This window comes from Abramis brama (genome assembly GCF_963993115.1).
Source record: "Abramis brama genome assembly, chromosome: 2".
In the NCBI taxonomy this organism is placed as follows: Eukaryota; Metazoa; Chordata; class Actinopteri; order Cypriniformes; family Leuciscidae; genus Abramis; species Abramis brama.
Genome location: NC_139964.1, coordinates 65397545 through 65418515, shown reverse-complemented (window position 1 = coordinate 65418515; position 20971 = coordinate 65397545). Strand labels below are relative to the sequence as shown.

General features: G+C 36.2%; 3 protein-coding genes across 6 annotated transcripts in view; 1 reads left to right on the top strand and 2 right to left on the bottom strand.

Annotated features, from left to right (window-relative positions):
• Nucleotides 1–3283, top strand: part of farp1 (FERM, RhoGEF (ARHGEF) and pleckstrin domain protein 1 (chondrocyte-derived)) — an 83972-nt gene extending 80689 nt beyond the window's left edge. For all 4 annotated transcript variants that reach the window (XM_084101874.1, XM_084101872.1, XM_084101875.1 and 1 more), the window contains exons 25-27: nucleotides 171–278; nucleotides 355–506; nucleotides 2593–3283. In XM_084101874.1, coding sequence (XP_083958000.1) covers nucleotides 171–278; nucleotides 355–506; nucleotides 2593–2674 — 342 coding nt within the window. In that variant the 3' untranslated portion in view covers nucleotides 2675–3283. The remainder of the gene's footprint in view (nucleotides 1–170; nucleotides 279–354; nucleotides 507–2592) is intronic.
• A 1692-nt stretch (nucleotides 3284–4975) lies between these two features.
• On the bottom strand, nucleotides 4976–20710 carry LOC311078020 (uncharacterized protein). Its single transcript, XM_084106664.1, has 5 exons — nucleotides 20587–20710; nucleotides 17797–18280; nucleotides 8216–8299; nucleotides 7583–7599; nucleotides 4976–5621 (listed from the first exon to the last, which is right to left on the bottom strand). Exons 1-5 carry the CDS (start codon nucleotides 20608–20610, stop codon nucleotides 5103–5105), a joined length of 1128 nt encoding a protein of 375 aa, XP_083962790.1. The 5' UTR covers nucleotides 20611–20710; the 3' UTR covers nucleotides 4976–5102.
• Nucleotides 9842–14266, bottom strand: LOC311075119 (gamma-glutamylaminecyclotransferase B-like). Its single transcript, XM_084102264.1, has 2 exons — nucleotides 14136–14266; nucleotides 9842–10619 (listed from the first exon to the last, which is right to left on the bottom strand). The coding sequence occupies exon 2, from the start codon at nucleotides 10587–10589 to the stop codon at nucleotides 10134–10136; it is 456 nt and encodes a 151-aa protein (XP_083958390.1). The 5' UTR covers nucleotides 10590–10619; nucleotides 14136–14266; the 3' UTR covers nucleotides 9842–10133.
• Nucleotides 20711–20971: the final 261 nt, after the last annotated feature.

Sequence of the window (20971 nt, the reverse complement as noted above, 5' to 3'; positions counted from 1 at the left end):
CACTGAATTATTATTTTCCTGTTATCCCTGTAAAGCTGCTTTGAAACGATCTGTATTGTATAAAGCGCTATAGAAATAAAGGTGACTTGACTTGTAGATTTTGGACCCTGGTTGAGTGTGAAGCGTCTACTCTCTGTTTTCTCATTGGCTCATTGCTCTTTATTGTCCAGAATCAGTTGTCTGGGAATCTTCTGAGGAAGTTCAAGAACAGCAACGGTTGGCAGAAGTTATGGGTGGTCTTCACCAACTTCAGCCTGTTCTTCTACAAAACACACCAGGTGAGACGTGCGCACATTTTCATGTGACTTTTAATGGAGTATTTGTGCCGTGTTTGATGTGGAAGTGTGTTTGCAGGATGAGTTTCCTCTGGCCAGTCTTCCTCTGCTGGGATACTCCATCACCATTCCCTCAGAGTCGGAGAACATCCATAAAGACTACGTCTTCAAGCTGCATTTCAAATCACACGTCTACTATTTCAGATCCGAGAGCGAGTACACGTTTGAGAGGTGCGTACGGGATCTCCGATGAACCAGAACACTATAGTGTGTTCCTGGAATAAGAATACTTTATTGCAAAGACATATTACACAATTATATTATTTGGGGATGCATGATATATTGGCCGCCATATCAGCCGATATATGTTCATTTTTAATGTTATTAGTAAGAAAATTCTGCCAATATCTTTAAGCCGATAAATAATGGATTATTTCATTCAGTTCACCATTGAATTGCTTGAAATATGATTGGAATCACTTCGAAAAGGAAAATGCATCTCAGTGCAACATGTGCAGCGCAAATCTGTCATAAAATTATAATGAGAACACTATTGAAAGGAGCTTTGTTGAAGTGCTTGGCTTTTACCACTTTCATGTTTGTAATCAGGCTCTCAAAAATTCAGATATAGATTTATCAGCCAATATATATTCAAATATAAGGGATTATTATTGGTTATCGTTTTCAGATCTGTGCATCCCTAATATTATTTACAGAATAGTACTACAAAAAATTTAAATAGATAAGTAAAACTATGTAAAATATCTCAAATTTAAAGCAAACGGTGCATGAATAGATATTTTTTAAATGTATTTTATATTATGTTTCTGTAACAAAATTGTATACTTTTTTTTGGTAGCATGTTTCCATAATATAATAAAATACTCTATTACAGAAACATGCTACAAAAAATATATTATTTACAGAAAAGTAAATAAAAAAATAAAATGGATAAAACAAAATAGATGAGTAAGACAATACAAAATATGTCAAATTAAAACAAAAAGTGAATGAATCATACATTATAAAAAAATAATAATATTAATATATTATATATATATTAGGGCTGTCAATCGATTAAAAATTTTAATCGCGATTAATCGCATGATTGTCATGAGTTAACTCGCGATTAATCGCACATTTTTTTTATTTGTTCTAAATGTACCTTAAATTAATACTTTTCAAGTTTGTAATACTCTAATCAACGTGGGCATGGATAAATATGGATGCTTTATGCAAATGTATGTTTATTATTGAAACCATAGTCAACATAGAGCATGAAGACGAGACATGTTTCAAAGGCCATAGATGTTTTTCAAAGAACTTGTTCATGTCTATTAGACACATGTAGAAAGAACAAAGAAATACCAGGTTCCCATTACTTCTCTTTCTTTGCACTGAGCAATTAACACAAACATGTTTAGATTTTTGCATGACAGGGCAGCTCTTCTGAAAATGCTAAATGTACATTTATTATTTATTATTACATTATAGTTTGTCTCTCTCTGTGCCCATTTTGATGAAGCTAAATTCTCAATAAAACTGTTTTCATTGATATATTTTGCTGTTTCTGTTGTCAAACAACGCAATGAATATGAAATGGTGACTGAAACGCGACCCATTAAGACATAACCAGCTCTCCCTTCCAAGATGTTAATCTGCAAAAAAATCCTGATAATCGAGCCGTCGTCTGGTGAAATCAAATACACATAAAATAAAGACAATATCTGTGTTCTGATTTCGGCTATACTTGCATGTAAAATTAGAGAAGCAACATAAATTCTGTGTTTAACTGAATTAAAGCGCTGCTCCTCTCTCCAGCGCGAGACGCAGAGAGAGAGAGAGAGAGAGAGAGAGGCGCGCTTGTGCTGAGAGAGCAGTACCGGCGGTACCGGTAGATTCTCAGAAACTAAATAAGGTTTGGGCGCTTTGTTGAAGGAAAAAAAAAAACGCTAAATGGGTCTGCAACAATGTCGCTAAGTTGGCAACACTGTGTATCTCCATTTCTCCAACTAGGTTTTGGGCCACGGGTTAAACAGAAAATACGCGCTGCGTTAATCGAGCGTTAAAAAAATTAGTGCCGTTAATATGATTTCGCGCTAACTTTGACAGCCCTAATATATATATATATATATATATATATATATATATATATATATATATATATATATATATATATATATATATATATACAGACAGATAGATGGTCCATCTGACCACTGGGTATTGAATGTCGTCAACTTCATTGCATTTTTCGATACATTATTGTGCATTATTACAGCAGTCCTAACTCATGTTCCTGTCATGTGATCTGTAGGTGGATGGAGGTGATCCGCAGTGCAACGTGCTCGTCCAATCACATCCGCTCCTTCAGCCGCAAAGATCCACATCCCTACTGACCAAAGAGACACACACACACACACACACACAATTCTCAATCAGGTTCTCCTAACACACACTAACATATTTCTTATGAGGGTTTGAGTGGGAATTGTTTCGTGTGCTATATCGTCGTTTCACTTTATAGAAGATTCAGCCTTTGAATGGGTTCAGATGTGATGTTTTGTGAGTCGTGAGAATATCGAGGTCAGTGGAAAAGTCCAGGAAATATTACTATCATCAACATCGCACGGTGGAGAGATCAGCAGGAAAAAGTCAAACACTTCCAGTTTTAAATGTGCAGAAAGACACGATATCCTCGTTAGGAAATAACAGTTCTTCATCATGAGACGCAACTAATGAGTGTAAATTGTTCGTAAAATTCACAAGAATGCTTTCAGGAATGTTTTTTTTATTGTTTTATTGAATGCAATGGGTATATGTGATGATTTATTCTGAAGGATGTTTTTGCGAATGTTTTATTGATTTGTACGTGACCGTTTATGTGCGAGTGCTTTTATAAATGGTTTATTGGGTGCTATTGTGTACGTGAGACCGGGTTTATTGAATTGAATGCGATGGTTTACTCTGAGAAGTGTTTTACGAACAATTTACACATGAAATTCTTCTGCTAGTCTTTCATGAACTAAATGCTGGTAAAAGTAAACTGAGAAATTTTCAATGACATTTTTAATCTTGGGACAGTTTTTAACTGTAGTAACACCACAGCTTTTAATGATGATGTTTATTGACGCCTTCTGTCTACATTTCAGTGAAAAAGACAAAAAAAACTGGCGAAAGATGTTCAGGTCATTTTTCACCCCGAAATCCAAAGGAAAGAAATTAAACTTTTTGTTTGCATGAAGAAAATAAAGCATATTTTTAGGACCATTAAGTTTATTTTTTATTGCATTTTGCAAATTTGCATTATTATTATTATTATATATTAGTACAATAGCTAGATTAGTTGGGTAAATTTGTTGTTGAATTTATACTGATTTTTATTCAAATGAAACTCAACGATTTTCATTACTATATTACATTAGAAATGTCATGAAAAATCTTATTGTTATTAAAAATATGCTTGATTTGATGCAAAATAAAATGTGACTTGAGTTTCTGGGTGAAGTGACCCGGTCTATGCACAAGCTGGATTTGTAATGTTCTCATCATCTCTGCTGGCCTGAGACTACGGCACACGCTGCCTTCCAAACTCTCTTTTGTAGGACGTTTTTATACAAGTTTTTATACTAACTGTGAACCACTCCACACTCGTTAATGAGGGAACGCCACACAATCCCTCATCGTTAGCCATTATTCCGTCATGGTGCAAGAAAAGAAAAGTCTTTCTCTGAAGGAAGCAGCTGCCTTTCGTCTAAATGCTTGAGTGCCAAAATTCTTCTTTAATCTTTTTTTAAGCATTTTAATTCTTTCTTAATGCATATAAATATATATATATTAAAAAACCCAATATGGATTATGTTGGCAGATATGTATGGTTGACAGTGCGTGAATATGTTCAGAATAAACAAATCCATATATATATGGCATGTGCTGCATGTGTTGTTATTTATTGATTTAAAACAAAAAATGAAAACATTTTGAATTTATTTTTTTATTTTTAAAGTGCAATTTAGAAAACTCATCTACAGCATATGTACAGATACACATGATATCTAGACGTAGGAGTGTTTTTATATTATATGTAGTGCACTATTTGAGATTCCATAATTTTATACATATTTCTTATATTGTTCCCATTTCTTTTTACAATTGAATCATCCTTTGAATATTTAAATTTGCCCTGTAAACATGGTAATAAAGTACCATATAAACCACAGTGCTGTTCAACTATCATATTTATATTCTACAGCATTTAATTAATAATGCCATGATCTGATATCACATTAACACCCAGGGGCCAAAATGAACACTTGCCAAGTGTCAAAAATTAAACGTACTTTCAGTGCTAAATTAACTTAATTATCAGATGGTTTTAAGTGTAAACGTAAAGCACACAGATTTAAATGACAATGTCTACAGAAATGATCACATTTTCTAATAACATTTTACATCGCAGATAATATACTGTAATAGATTTCAGGATTTTGTTTTCTCTCTCCAAATATGTATGCAGTAATTCCTCATTAATTTGCTAAAATATCTGGAAACAAGATTGCAACGTCACCATGTGAAACTCTGTTATGACTGGAAGATTCCCTGAGAAATGTGAATATATGAGGACCAAAACCACTCAAAAACTAATATATTTCATAATACATTTTAAACATTTAAACAAATATTTTTTTTGCTTAAACAGCTGAATAATCTCACTGTCATAACGGAACAAAAAATATAATTCTCTACAGCCTCTCTTTGTTGTAAAATGCTTGAATGGTAAATTAAATGCATGTGACACTAGTAGGTGTGGTAAAACCCTGGTAAATGTTACTCCAGCAGTTTCTCAGGGCGTCTGTCTTCACGATACACATATTGCAGCCCGTGATCACCGTAAGCATCATAACTCTCATATGTTGTTTTTTGGAGCCACTCGGGTTCATATGTTTCTGTGCTGTACACAAAGGCCTCGACGCTACTTCCAGACTTCGGTGTGTGTTCTCCTCCACCGGGCCCGTCCTGCACCTCCAGCCGGATGAGTCTGCGCTGGTACATCTGTGGACAACTTTCAAACTCGTCCAGGAAATTCAGCATCTTCTGGTCCACTCTGTAGATCTCCCCGTGAACGTGCTGACCCGTCCCGGGGACGTTCAGGAGGAAGGGGATGTTGTATTTGGTTGCGATCACGAGCGGGTATCGCTCCACGGTGCAAGCGTGAGCCACGAACTCGGCGTGACCGTTGGCATGATCCTTATTCATCATCCTGAAGTGGTTGGGCTGGTCTCTCTTTAGCGTCCCGTACACAAATACTTCAGCCATGTGCACCGCGGGAAAGACACTAACAATGACCTGTGGGTGAAAGAGACACTTCATTATGGTTCAAAATCCATATATAAATGTATTATAAATGATTTTGGCTGGTTTTTCGGACTGGTTACTCAGTGATAGCAATTAAAGGAGACCTATTATGCTGCTTTTTACAATATGTAATATAAGTCTCAGGTGTCCCAGCATGTGTTTGTGAAGTTTCGGCTCAAATGACCCCACAGATCATTTATTACACCACGCTGTAAATTATGAAGGTAAAAGAGTAAAACTAGCACGTAGATGCAGAGGTGGACAAAGTACACAACTTCCTTTCTTGAGTAAAAGTACAGATACTACTGGTCAAATATTACTTTGTTACAAGTAAAAGTTGTAAATACACTGTTTTTTTTCAGTAGTATTTACTTCACCAAAAAATCATTTTTTACAATGTAGTTTACATGAAAAAGTTAGTTCATGCAAGAATTTAAAAAACTAAGTAAATTCCATATCAGTACTTAATTCAAGCGTGTAGAAATGAAAGCGTAAATATCAACTCAATAAAATTAAGTAAAAATTACTCAACTTTTCTGATACTGGGGTTCCCATCATGCACTGGACCTTGAATAATTAATGAGGTTCATTTTTCACTGGTTTCCAGCTGTATTTACACTGTTTTATCATTGCTTTTGTTGTCAGGATTAGTAACTTGCCATTTTGTGACATTTCGAGTAAATTTTCTGCTCAAAATGACACATTCAAACACAAAAATGATCCATCAAATGTTACCGTCATTGTGTATTGTCTACCAAGTATTGAGGTCTTTGCATTCACATGATGCTTAACATCTGACATGATGTAGTATAAATTACTTAGATAATCTAAGTAAAGCACATACTATAAATGACTGGTATAATTCAATATTATTGTTTGAGTCAAATGTAATGCAAAGGAAATTTCAACTAAATCGATATTAATCAACCTTTAACTAGCCAAGATAAAATTACTTATTTTCTTTGTTACTTTCACTTAACTAGGTTAAGTAAAGTTTACTTAATTCCATATTCCAAGTAAATTTAACTTAAAGATTTCTAATTAAAGCTACTGATAAATATGTTTAGGTTTTTACTTGGCAAATCTTTGTAAATTTACTAGCATTTTCTGAGTGGAAAAAGTTGCCTAGCTTTTTTCAAGTAAATCCTACTCCAAATTTTTTTAAGTGTACTTAAGTAAAAGTACAGAAGTACTCGTTTTTAAAAGTACTTAAGTATCACAAGTAAAAAGTAAATGTCAATGCATTGTTTTACTGTTGTTACAGTACCTTATGCCTCTGAATCTATGCCTATACCCTCATATCAATATCACATGTATTTCTAGAGCACAGTTCCAGTAGTGGGATTGAATGTGAGATTGAATAAGTCACTATAGCGTCCACAAAGGTTTCGGACACCCAAATGGCTGTTCCCTCAAATATTACCCCTATTTAAAGTTTTTTGGCTTTTAGTATTAATATGTTAGCCTTACTGTTATCTATAAGCTAGTGCGCTCCAAAACAATGACAAAATTCGCATTTAGAAGACCAAACCTAACATTGAAAATGAAAATCAGGTTGATGATGTTGGATTCTGACATCAACCTGATTTATTTTCACGTTGACGTCAATCTGACGTCGGGTTCTGACATCAACCCGACTTTCATTTCCAACCAAAATCATCCCCTGCAACCAAAATCATCCCCTGACTGATATTACTACTTTCTACTCAAGGACCGTAGAAATGTAGTGGAGTAAAAAAGTATGATATTTGTCTTTCAAATATAGTGAAGTTAAAGTAAAAAGTTTCAAGAAAAAAGAATACTTACGTAAAATACAGATACTCAAAAAGTGTACTTAGCTTAAGTACAGTACTCAAGTAAATGCACTTTGTTACTGTCCACCTCTGCGTAGATGTGAATTTGAGAACTTGTAGAATAAATATTTGTACTTGTATGTGAACATTTACACTCACAGCTCCAATGTGAAGACCTGTAAAATAAAAATCTGAATCATGAAATGTTACTTTTTATTAGATATGAGATATTTAATACATTAAAAACAGGATAAATGTGTTTGTTCAAGTGTCTGGTTAAATAAATTGATGTTTTCAATAAATATATATATTTTTTTTTTTCTACGTGAAAATGTCAAATTAAATTTGTCCGTTGTTGTACAGTGTTGCCTTAAGGCAACACACTTTTAAAAAATTAAATAATTTTAAAATTAATTAAAATGTTTATTGATAGTGTCCAATTAAAAGCAGAAAAAAACACAACAAACATTTTTTTTCTCATTGATAAAGTGCATTATAAAATCATGCAACAATGCAGATAGGCTATATTTAGATAATTCTAACTCTTTTCCTTACAAATGTAAGATATTTGTATTCCGACAGTCACAAAACTTGAAAGGAAAGGGGGGTTTGTCCTATAGCACGGAAACCAAGTTGTCATAATCTCCATTTAAAACTGAAGATGATCAAACATTACGGCAGTTTAGATGAAAACTGAATGACAAACAAAACAAAATGTCTCTCATGTAACGTTAAACACTTCACCTTCTTCTCCATCCAATACACATCTAAACGAAAAAATGTCTTTCTTACCGTCAATAATCCAAATCCTTTCATTTACAGACCAAACTGTGATTTTGATTGAACGTTGGAGGAACAGGTTTATCAACTGAACTGCTGACATAGATATCATATATAAACGCTAGATGTCTTATGGCGCAGTCACTTCCGGCATCACCGTTCGGCCATCTTGTCACAGTGAAGCTGTGTATTAGGTGAGTGATCTGTCTATGTGAGTGATCAGCATGCACACAAATCCTCATATCTCGCTGAAATATTGACGGATTTACAAACGGTTTGGTTATTAACGTGGCTATAATTCCGAATGCTTGAAAATGTATGTTATAATTTTTCATATGTATGCAGTGTATGTATGTGGTGTCATAACTACATCTCTGACGTTTATAACAAACCAAACCGTTTGAAAATCGGTAGAAAATTGAGCAAGTTATGGTTATTTAAAAGTATATGCACCATTAAACGAGTGAGCGAGCACACTGTGGTAAGATGGCCGCCACGTGCGGACATCGACCTCCATTGGCCAGCAGCGCGCACGAGACATCTAGCCTTTATATATGATATCTATGACTGCTGACAGCCGACGGTGTGTGTTCGCTACTTCCGCCTTGTTGTTGTGTTAAGGGCGGTATTGGGTTTGTCCGACAGGGGGCGGTGGCGCACTGTGTTTGTGCTCAGACATAATAAATACGTATTATAATAAAATACTCTATTACAGAAACATTGTAAAAAAAAAAATATTTACAGAAAAGTGCTACAAAAAATAAAATGGATAAAACAAAATAGATGAGTAAAACAATACAAAATATGTCAAATTAAACCCAATATGGATTATGTTGGTAGATATGTATGTTTGACAGTGCGTGAATATGTTAAGAATAAACAAATCCATATATATATGACATGCTGCATTTGTTGTCATTTACATTGATTTATTAAAACAACAAAAATGAAAATATTTTTAATTTACTGATTTTATTTTTAAAGTGTAATTTAGAAAACTCATCTACAGCATATGTACAGATACACCTGATATCTAGACATACAAGGAGTGTTTTTATATTATATGTAGAGCACATGAATTAAACCACCACAATCTCACACTGTACACTGTTTATACAGGTTTAATTTGGTAAGCATTAGCATATGTAATCAAAGGTAGGTAGAATGGCACGCTTACAGGCGAGCACTCGGATACCAAATACACCCTCAAGCAAAGGCACATTTTTAGTAGGGTAACCACCAACCCATATTTGAAGACAGAAAACCAACCACAATACTGTTTTACACCATAGCAAGAATTAGCTTTTATCACCAGATTTGTATTTTCACTAGATTTCAGTACTAAATAAAATGTAAAGAAATGATCACATCTTCTAATAACATTTTACATAGCAGATACAGTACCGTCAGAAGTTGATATAGATTTCAGGATTTTTTTTCTCCCTCAATAATTTGCTAAAATATCTGGAAACAAGATTGCAACGTCACCATGTGAGACTCTGTTATGACTGTCAGATTCCCTGAGAAATGTGAATAATTGAGAACCAAAACCACTCAAAAACTAATATTTACTAATAATATTTTTTCCTTAAAAAAAAAAAAACATTTACATTTTTTTTGTGTGTGTGTGTGTGTGTGTGTGTGTGTGTTGCAAACAGCAGAAATAAAGCTGTAGGAAACTCAGCTCTTCAAAAAAAAAAAAAAAAAAAAAAACTGCCCTTTCAGAGATTCAATACATTTGTCACTGGACATATGCAAGGAAATAAAACTGTCATGACAGGACAGAAAAATAGATTTTTTTAAAAACAATGCACTACACTGTTTTGTTGTAAAATGCCTGAATGGTAAATTAAATTAAGTAAATGAAATTCACGTGACACTGGCAGGTGTGGTAAAACCCTGGTAAATGTTACTCCAGCAGTTTCTCAGGTCATCCGTCTTCACTATAGTGCAGCCCGTGATCTCCGTAAGCATTATAACTCTCATATGTTGGTTTTTGGAGCCACTCGGGTTCATATGTTTCTGTGCTGTACACAAAGGCCTCGACGCTACTTCCAGCCTCCAGTGTGTGTTCTCCTCCACCGGGCCCGTCCTGCACCTCCAGCCGGATGAGTCTGCGCTGGTACATCTGTGGACAACTTTTAAACTCGTCCAGGAACTTCAGCATCTTCTGGTCCACTCTGTAGATCTCTCCGTGAACGCGCTGACCCGTCCCGGAGACGTTCAGGAGGAAGGGGATGTTGTATTTGGTTGCGATCACGAGTGGGTATCGCTCCACGGTGCGAGCGTGAGCCACGAACTCGGCCTGACCGTTGGCATGATCCATCATCCTGAAGTGGTTGGGCTGGTCTTTCTTTAGCGTCCCGTACACGAAAACTTCAGCCATGTGCACCGCGGGAAAGACACTAACAATGACCTGGGTGAAAGAGACACTTCATTATGATTAAAAAAAATCCATGTATTTTAAATGATTTTGGTTAGTTTTTCAGATTGGTTACCCAGTGATCTGTGGAGAAGACAAATAAACTGAACTTAAATGACATTTTATATTCCTAGCAATTAAAGGGTACCTATTATGCTGCTTTTTACAAGATTTAATATAACTCATGTATCTCCATATGTCTGTGAAGTTTCAGCTCAAATTACCCCACAGATCAGTCATTATACCACGCTGTAAAGGCCCCCTTTTGAATGGAAGCAAACACATGCTGTTTTCATATGTGTATCTTTAAATGCAAATGAGCTTCTACTCCCCGCCCCCTTTTCAAAAGAGGGCGGAGCCTTTACAGCTTGTTCATCAGATACTCTGCCAAAAACTAAAACATCTGTTTGGTTTTGATTATCATCTCTATTGTGGTCACACTGACGTGACATTGCAGTTCTTTATCATCATGAAACTTTATTATCTGCATGCGTTTTAAAGTCGAATCAGTCTAAACTTCTGATGTGTTGTTTTCTGAGCGCGCACAGAAAGCTGTCTGTGAATGCAAACAGCTGTGAAAGAAATCGCACAACAAAAGAAAAACATAAAATCCTTCACTGCTCTTTACTGAATAGCTTTAAAAAGATACTTCAACACTGCTGTTAAATGCTCTGGCGAAGAGATAAACATGGCAGACTGTGCACTGCTCACTTGGGGGAGGAGCTAAGCTAATAGGGCGGAGTCCATCAGCAGTCATGGGCGGGGCCTGTGTAATCTGACATCACACTGCATAGACCAGTGTTTCCCAATCACTGTGCCATGGAAAATGATAAAATTCCAAAAAATAAGTAAAATTCAATGCTACAAATAAGATTATATCATAGCGCTGTCGGGCTGAAAACTTGTATCTTTAGATTTCGTCATGGTTTTATAAAATTAATGCTATTGGTCATTCTCTTCTCCTATGAAGAGACGGCGCCAACTCCTGTGAAGACTTCAGATGACGAAAACTCTGAATCAACATGATGCACCAATGCTACATTTTTTGTAAATGTCAATCATTTGTTAATCACCAACAACGTCATACTATGACATTAGCCTTGTTTGAGATGCGTCTCGCCTCGCCTGAAATGTAGTCGAGAGTATGTATGTAATTTAAGTTCTGTTGCTTTTATATGAAAATAAATATAATGAACAAGACACCCAAAGTACTTGTTATTTAATTCCATTCCAAATACATGTTTATCAATCATTTTTACTTTAATACAGACATATGTTTATATATAGCCTATATATATATATATATATATATATATATATATATATATATATTAAATAAATGACATCACATAGCCCGTATAGAGATCACACTGTCAGAACAGAAAGTTTGGGAATATTCGCTCATAATTTACACACATAAAAACATGATATCAGAGTTTTAGAATCAAACTTTTTAAAAGAGAACAATACATCACGGTTGTTTAAACCAATAAGCATTAAGCTGTGTCGTCAGCAAGTCGTTTCCCATTACTAGGACACATTTCTAACTACGGACACCTCCACTACACATGCATCTTGCGGTGATCACCGGTGATGAGCAAAATCTGTGCAGAACCGATCACCGGTGATCACCGCGAGATGCATGGGCATGCCGGTTAGAAATAGGTGTGTTCGACATCGGCTGCACCCGATCGGCGAGAGTAGCCGCGTGCAGGCGGGGAGGAGCTGCAAACGGAGACGTGAAGTCGGACACTTTCTGGTTCCCGTGGTGACCGCTCACGTGGTGTTTGCATACTTTACCACAGCTGAAGTGAAATAAATGCAATATTTGCCTAATAATGCACAGATGTTTCAGAGACATTTTCATTCAATACTTTATGTACTGCTTCATACAGCGTCTGTTTGAACAAGAATAAAGTTCAACATAAGCTACTATCAATGAAGTGGAGTCTACGTTTTTTAATCAGTTTTAATTTGATAAACATGACAAAATATAACATCGCAACGACATGAAAAGAGTGTTTATTGTTATAAAAACTGATTTGAGAGCTTTAGAGGAACTAAAGGTGTTCGAATAAACAAGAAACACACGTGATCGTTGTCATGCAGTGAATCCGGCCAATCGTGGAACAGCTGTGTCGTCATCAGCCCTCGTTCAGCCCAGTGCAGCCGCTCTTGAGAAGCTGCGCTGGCTGAGTTCTCCGGCTACTCTCGAATCGCTCTCGCGGTACTTTGATGGCACATGTCACAGTCACGTGGTGTCGGCGCTGTATCAAGTCGGACAAAATTTCTAACCGGCATGCACTGCTTTAAGTCAGCCGCCGATCGGTCTGCGCAGAGCTGCATGAAGTCGAACAAGCCTATTGTGTCCTAGTGCGGTCCGCCTGGCTCTGATGTCATGCTGACGTATGTCAAAAAACTCTCGCGAGCGCAAGGCGGATGTGTCGGATTCTGCAGTCGTGCTCAGTTTCTTTCCACCGACTGCGCTGATCAAAAGCATGATGGGAAACGACTTGCTGACGACACAGCTTAATGCTTATTGGTTTAAACAACCGTGATGTATTGTTCTCTTTTAAAATGTTTGATTCTAAAACTCTGATCTCATATTTTTATGTGTATAAATTATGTGTTAGTATTCCCAAACTCTCTGACAGTGTGATCTATGGGTTATTTGATTGTCATATTTATAAATATATATATACAAACATGTCTGTAATTAAAGTAAAAAAGATTGATAAATAGGCTACTTTGGTATGTAATTAAATGGGTGTCTTGTTCATTATAATTATTTTCATATAAAAGCAACAGAACTTAAATTACATCCAGTTTATTAGCAACACTGTGCACGAGCGTGAATCCCGTGAATCCCGCGATATCCATCTTTGATCTCACAGGTGTCAGATGATCCACTGCGAGAAGAGAGAACTGTCCGTCTTGTCTGCGCTTTTTCCACTCCTCCTCTCACTGCCTCTACTCTCGCATACATTTCAGGCGAGGCTAAGCGCATCTCAAACAAGCCTATTGTCAAACAAACCGGAGGCTAGCTCGACCCTCCCTCCTCCTCATCCCGTTCCCTCCCGCTCCCTTCCGTGCGTTTTCCCTCTTCTTTGATATTTGTTCATCGGAACGTTGTCTCTTTGGTCGTGTGTCGGCCATATCAAAATTCAAGAGAATATAATTCCAACGTTAATCGTTGTCTAGGACATCTCTCCTCTAGCTAACTTCCCTCTTCATGCTTCTCTCCTCCACTCCACACACACCCCTCTTCATGTGCACGCGCACTATGAAGTCACTAAAACTTGAAAGGAAAGGGACTTTTATCCTGCACGGCATAATCTCCATTTAAAACTGAAGATGATCAGACTTTACTGCAGTTTGGATGAAAACTGATCAACAATCCTTATGATATGATGATGCATTAATAAAAAATGCAGGCTATCTCATATAAAACACTTCACCACCTTCTGCATCCAATAAACATCTAAACGAGAAGAAAAATTTCTTTCCTACCGACAATAAACCGAATCCTTTCAATAATACAGATCAAACTGTGACTCGATTAAACTTTGGAGAAACAGGTTTATCAACTGAACTGAACTGCTGAAAGCCTACAGTGTATTCTCTACATCCGCCTCCCAAATTATGAAAATGAGGATATGACATGGCGATGGGCGGGGTTTGGTTTAAAGATACTTTCTATTTGTATTTCAAACAGTAGAAATTACATAGACATAATAAAACATTATTCTCTCTCTCTCTCTCTCTCTCTCTCTCTCTCTCTCTCTCTCTCTCTCTCTCTCTCTCTCTCTCTCTCTCTCTCTCTCTCTCTCCTCGATCACAGAGACACCAGTGCTTCTGTGTCCTCCTGACATCAGACACAACACTCATTTAACAAGCAATATAATCAACTACAACTGTTTACTTCACAGGGTATAAACAGGGCCTGACATCAACTCTTAAATCAATTTTTTCTTCAAATAATCAGTGAAAAGAGGGATAAACTCCAGAAATCACAGTGTTATGTTTAACTAAAATTAAAAATATTACAAAAACATTTAAGTTGATTTAAATAAAAGAAACTTCAACCGAAAAAAAAAAAAAAATCTATATATTTTTTACAGTTAGAATGCAACATTTCTAATCTTCATTTAGTTTAATGTACTGAAACTAAAGCTAAATAATAATAATGAAATAAACTAAATATACATATTTAACCCTCTGGTGCTGTCACAATCTGTGTGTTTAGTTTCGTTTTCATGGACTTGTACAAAGGTCTCATTCCCACAGAAGTAAACCAAAAGGTAATAAAGTTTTAAAGAGTTTAGAGATAACGCACACACAGAGGAGGGCGTGTCTTCCAGGCAAATGGTATTCTGCTCCTAAAAGCTGTCAACTCTGAATGCAAACTCCCATTGTTAGCAAATGTTTCATGTGAAAGAAGTATCTATATATGCAACAAGAGGCTCAGGGCGATTTGTAGCTCAAATTAGCCCGTGATGTGGAGTGTATGCAAAACACTCAGTATCATGTATTTTATAATGTCAGGTTCGCATCTTCTCCTTTTATTCCAGAGGATTTGATGTTTTGTATTGATTATCTTTGAACTGATTATGAAACTGGCATGATACATTTACCTGACATAATACATTTTAAATATCTGATTATATTCTGACTGACTGAAATTGTTTTCCCAAGTAGACTGATCAACTCTATGCAAAGTAGATGTGCTGCACTGCGTAAGGCAAATGGTGCCATCTTTACCTCCCCTTTCCTCTCTCTCTCTCTCTCTCTCTCTCTCTCTCTCTCTCTCGCTCTCTGTCCCCCCCCCCCCCCCCTCTCTTTCTCTCTTTCTCTCTCTCTCAGGTAACATTTTACATATATGCTGGGTACAATTAATGGTATAAGTTATCATCATCTCATACATATATTTTGTAACTATTTTAAGTGTAACCATAACCATATTTTGTCATTAAACTGTTTCAATTACAAATAATGTGCTAACTAGTTTTGATTTGGTATTGACTTTGAAGTGCTACATATTGTAATACAATATTGTCACTCTCTATAGCAACGTTCTCACATATATTAAGCTATTTTAACTGCGCTTATTTCCATCGCTGGTATAAGTAGCAGTGGTAATAGACAAGAAATGTACAGTTTTCTACCATCTTGCTAATAACGTTTCTTTAGTCATTCGGCAGTCTTGCAGAATGAACCGCTGCAGGAAATCCACCCTTACATCAGCATCTTGATATGCCACACCTGTGAGGTGGATGGATTATCTCGGCAAAGGAGAAGTGCTCACTAACACAGATTTAGACAGATTTGTGAACAATTTTTGAGAGAAATAGGCCTTTTGTGTACAAAGAAAAAGTCTTAGTGAAAAATGGGGGCAAAATGTGTGTGTGTGTGTATGTGTGTGTGTGTGTGTGTGTGTGTGTGTGTATATATATATATATATATTAGTTTAGTTAGGTAAATTTGTTGTTGAATGTATTCATTTTATTCAAATAAAACTCAATGATTTTCATTACTGTATTACATTAGAAATGTCATGTAAAAATATCTAATTGATTAGATGCAAAATAAAATGTGACTTGAGTTTCTGGGTGAAGTGACCCGGTCTATGCACAAGCTGGATTTGTAATGTTCTCATCATCTCTGCTGGCCTGAGACTACGGCACACGCTGCCTTCCAAACTCTCTTTTGTAGGACGTTTTTATACAAGTTTTGATACTAACTGTGAACCACTCCACACTCGTTAATGAGGGAACGCCACACAATCCCTCATCGTTAGCCATTATTCCGTCATGGTGCAAGAAAAGAAAAGTCTTTCTCTGAAGGAAGAAGCTGCCTTTCGTCTAAATGCTTGAGTGCCAAAATTCTTCTTTAATCTTTTTTTAAGCATTGTAATTCTTTCTTAATGCATATAAATATATATATATTAAAAAATCCAATATGGATTATGTTGGCAGATATGTATGGTTGACAGTGCGTGAATATGTTCAGAATAAACAAATCCATATATATATGGCATGTGGTGCATTTGTTGTGATTTACATTGATTTTCTAAAACAAACAAAAATGAAAACATTTTGAATTTATTCATTTTATTTTTAAAGTGCAATTTAGAAAACTCATCTAAAATATATGTACAGATACACATGATATCTAGATATACAAGGAGTGTTTTTATATTACATGTAGTGCACTATGTATTTATTCAAGATTCCATAATTGTATACATATTTCTTAGATTGTTCCAATTTCTTTTTACAACTGAATCATCCTTTGAATATTTAAATTTGCCCTGTAAACATGGTAATAAAGTACCATATAAACCACAGTGCTGTTCAACTATCATATTTATATTCCACAGCATTAAATTAATAATGCCATGATCTGATACCACATTAACACCCAGGGGCCTAAATAAACACTTGCCAAGTGCCAAAAATTAAAAATGGGCTTTCAGTACTAAATAAAATGTAAAGAAATGATCACATCTTCTATTAACATTTTACATAGCGGATAATATACAGTACCGTCAGAAGTTGATATAGATTTCAGGATTTTTTTTTCTCCCTCCAAATCTGTGTGGTAATTTTTCAATAATTTGCTAAAATATCTGGAAACAAAATTGCAACATCACCATGTGAAAAGTCTGTTATGTCTGTCAGATTCCCTGAGAAATGACCAAAACCACTCAAAAACTTGTTTTCCAAATATTTTTTTCCCTTATAACAAAAACAGAACATTTGAAAAATATTTTTTTTCTTCTCCGTTTTTGTGTGTGTTGCAATTGCAAACAGCAGAAATAAAGCTGTAGGAAACTCAGCTCTTCAAAATAAAAAATAAATAAAATGGCCCATTCAGAGATTCAATACATTTGTCACTGAACATATGTAACGGAGGCCAGCTAGTAGATGCTGTGTGAGTAAACCTCACTCCTGATCTCAATAGGCGCTCTCCTTGTTAGACGCAGGTTCGAGGCTCGCACAGAGCGGGGCGATTAGAACCCGTTTGGAGGGGTTACAAAAAAAAACAATGCACTACACAGTTTTGTTGTAAAATGCCTGAATGGTAAATTAAATTAAGTAAATGAAATTCACGTGACACTGGCAGGTGTGGTAAAACCCTGGTAAATGTTACTCCAGCAGTTTCTCAGGTCATTCGTCTTCACTATAGTGCAGCCCGTGATCACCTTTAGCATTATAACTCTCATATGTTGGATTTTGGAGCCACTCGGGTTCATATGTTTCTGTGCTGTACACAAAGGCCTCGACGCTACTTCCAGCTTCCAGTGTGTGTTCTCCTCCACCGGGCCCGTCCTGCACCTCCAGCCGGATGAGTCTGCGCTGGTACATCTGTGGACAACTTTCAAACTCATCCAGGAACTCCAGCATCTTCTTATCCACTCTGTAGATCTCTCCGTGAACGCGCTGACCCGTCCCGGGGACATTCAGGAGGAAGGGGATGTTGTATTTGGTTGCGATCACGAGTGGGTATCGGTCCACGGTGCGAGCGTGAGCCACGAACTCGGCCTGACCGTTGGCATGATCCATCATCCTGAAGTAATTGGGCTGGCCTCTCTTTAGCGTCCCGTACACAAAGACATCAGTCATGTGCACCGCGGGAAAGACACTAACAATGATCTGTGGGTGAAAGAGACACTTCATTATGATTCAAAATCCATGTATTTTAAATGATTTTGTCTGGTTGTGCAAAATTATCGGACTGGTTACTCCGATAACTAGTGATCTGTGGAGAAGACAAATAAATTGAGCTTGAATGGCAGGGCTCAGTAGTTTCGGGATTTCCTCGCTGTATTCTCGCTTTTTGCTCGCAGGTTTCTCTCTAGAGCTCCCCCCACAGCTTCGGAATAGATATTTGACAACACTGTCGTAAAAACTCGTTGGCGATTCTCAGACACCAGAGGCTATAGATCAACGACATCAAAGCAGATGGGACATTCTTTAAAACGTCTTCTTCATTCGGGTTCGAACAGCGTGAGGGAGCGCAATAATGACAGCATTTTAGCAGATTTCTTTTGGCCGTAAGGCAATTGTTTACATCGCGAGACCTGATATCACGCGATACTTCCTGACGCGGCGGCCGGCGGCCCACCGGCTCAAAGTTGCAAGTGCGTATTTTCCGCTCACGGGCACCAGGGGGGTGCGAAACGACCACCATTCAACCCGAAATAAGTAATATAACCATTCCAATGACTCCGAAGCTGTTCAGTTAAGGTAAAAAAAGTTACTTAGAGCACCTTTAAATAAAGGGGACCTATTATGCCCCTTTTTACAAGATGTAATACACATCTCCGGTGTCCCCAGCATATGTCTGTAAAGTTTCAGTTCAAATCAGATAAATTATTATACCATGATGTAAAAGCCCATTTTTGAGTGGAAGCAAAAACAAGCTGTTTCATGTGTGTATCTTTAAATGCAAATGAGCTGCTGCACCGCCCCCTTTCCAGAAGAGGGCGGAGCCTTTACAGTTTGTGTCACAACAAAGCATCTATTTGTTTTTGATTTCTATCGGGCTCACCTGATATTGCAGTTCTTTATCATCATGAAAGTTTATTATCTGCATGCGTTTTAACCCTCTATGGTACGTGTTTCCTCCAGGAAACAGTCTATTTTAGTTTATTTTTATATAGAGATCCATTTTGTGCCTCGTTTCAGCACAGGTCACATGGCTCCATGTTATCCCCAATGAAAAGTGCATTTTTCACTAATTTGCGTCCAATTAATCACCCACAAAAAAATATGAGTCACCTTCACTGGTAAGTAAAGAAGTATTTTAAAGAACTTTACATTATATATCATCAAATGTTTTAGAGGACATAAAAAAACTGTGTGTTTCCTCAAGACCATACCAGGCATATAGGTTGGACACAAATATATTATACTTGCAAGGAAAAGAGTGAGGATTATCTAAATATATTTGCATTTTTGCATGATTTTGTAATGCACTTATAAGAATAGTAACTCACATTATATCTGCACATATTATGATACCTAAAAAAGGTAGGCTATAAGAAAACTGCCAGTTGATGAGGGTGAGGAAGAGGAGGTCGTGACATAGTGAATCCTGAAGGGTTAATATGAACATGGTAACTTGATATGATAATTTGATGATGGTTTGGTAATACTTGTGTTCCACTATTGTACAATGTTGCCTGAGAGCAATAGTTGGATATGAAATGTTACTTTTTATTAGATATGCATTAAAAACTGCATTAATGTGTTTGTTCAAACATCAATTGATGTTTTCAATATATATTTATTTTTTCTATGTGAAAATGTCAAATGTTTCAATTTGTCCATTCTAAATCTTTTCCTTACAAATATAATTTGTATTCCAACAGACAGTCACTAAAAATGTATAACTTGGTAATGTAAATGTATAACAGAACAATGTTCTTGTTTAAAGTCATTAAAAAAATTATCTAAAATGTGTTTTTTAATACTGGGGGCACATGTACCGCAATAATCCAACAATTAGGTAACAAAGTGTATAAACATTTTCATGATTGTTATGACTTATGCCCACCAAATAAGTTGACTTATTTACACAGCCATTTTAAATTTTGTTCACATACCAAATAAATCATTTCACCTGACCGGTTGTGGAGTATTATTTCTGATAAAAGGTCAAATTTTCAGGTCAAACACGGTTGATCACATAGGCTAATAAAAGCATACAAAAAGCATATGTATGTTTAATAAGATGACGCAAGACAGTCACTAAAACTTTAACTGAAAGGGACTTTTATCCTGCACGGAAACCAAGTTGTCATAATCTCCATTTAAAACTGAAGATGATCAGACATTACTGCAGTTTAGATGAAAACTGAACAACAATCCTTATGATATGATGATGCATTCGTTGCTCGATTAATCAAAATGTCTCTCATATACACATCTAAACAAGAAGAAAATGTCTTTCTTACCGATAATAATCCAATTCCTTTCATTTATACAGGTCAAACTGTGACTTTGAACAAACTTGGGAGAAACAGGTTTGTCAACTGAACTGAACTGCTGACAGCTTACAGTGTATTCGCTACTTCCGCCTTCCAAATTATGAAAATGATAAAATGACGTGTCACGTGACGATGGGCGGGGTTTGTTTTAAGATACTTTCTATTTCTATTTCAAACAGAAGAAGTTACATAGACATAATAAACTCATAGATGCCTCATTGCTGCGATATGTCAACGAATCCGCCATAATCATACGTCTATGACAAATCAGATCAACATTAGATCAAAGAAACCGAGCAACATTATTTATTATTACTAAGTAGCCTACTACTAATATTAAAATGTTACAATA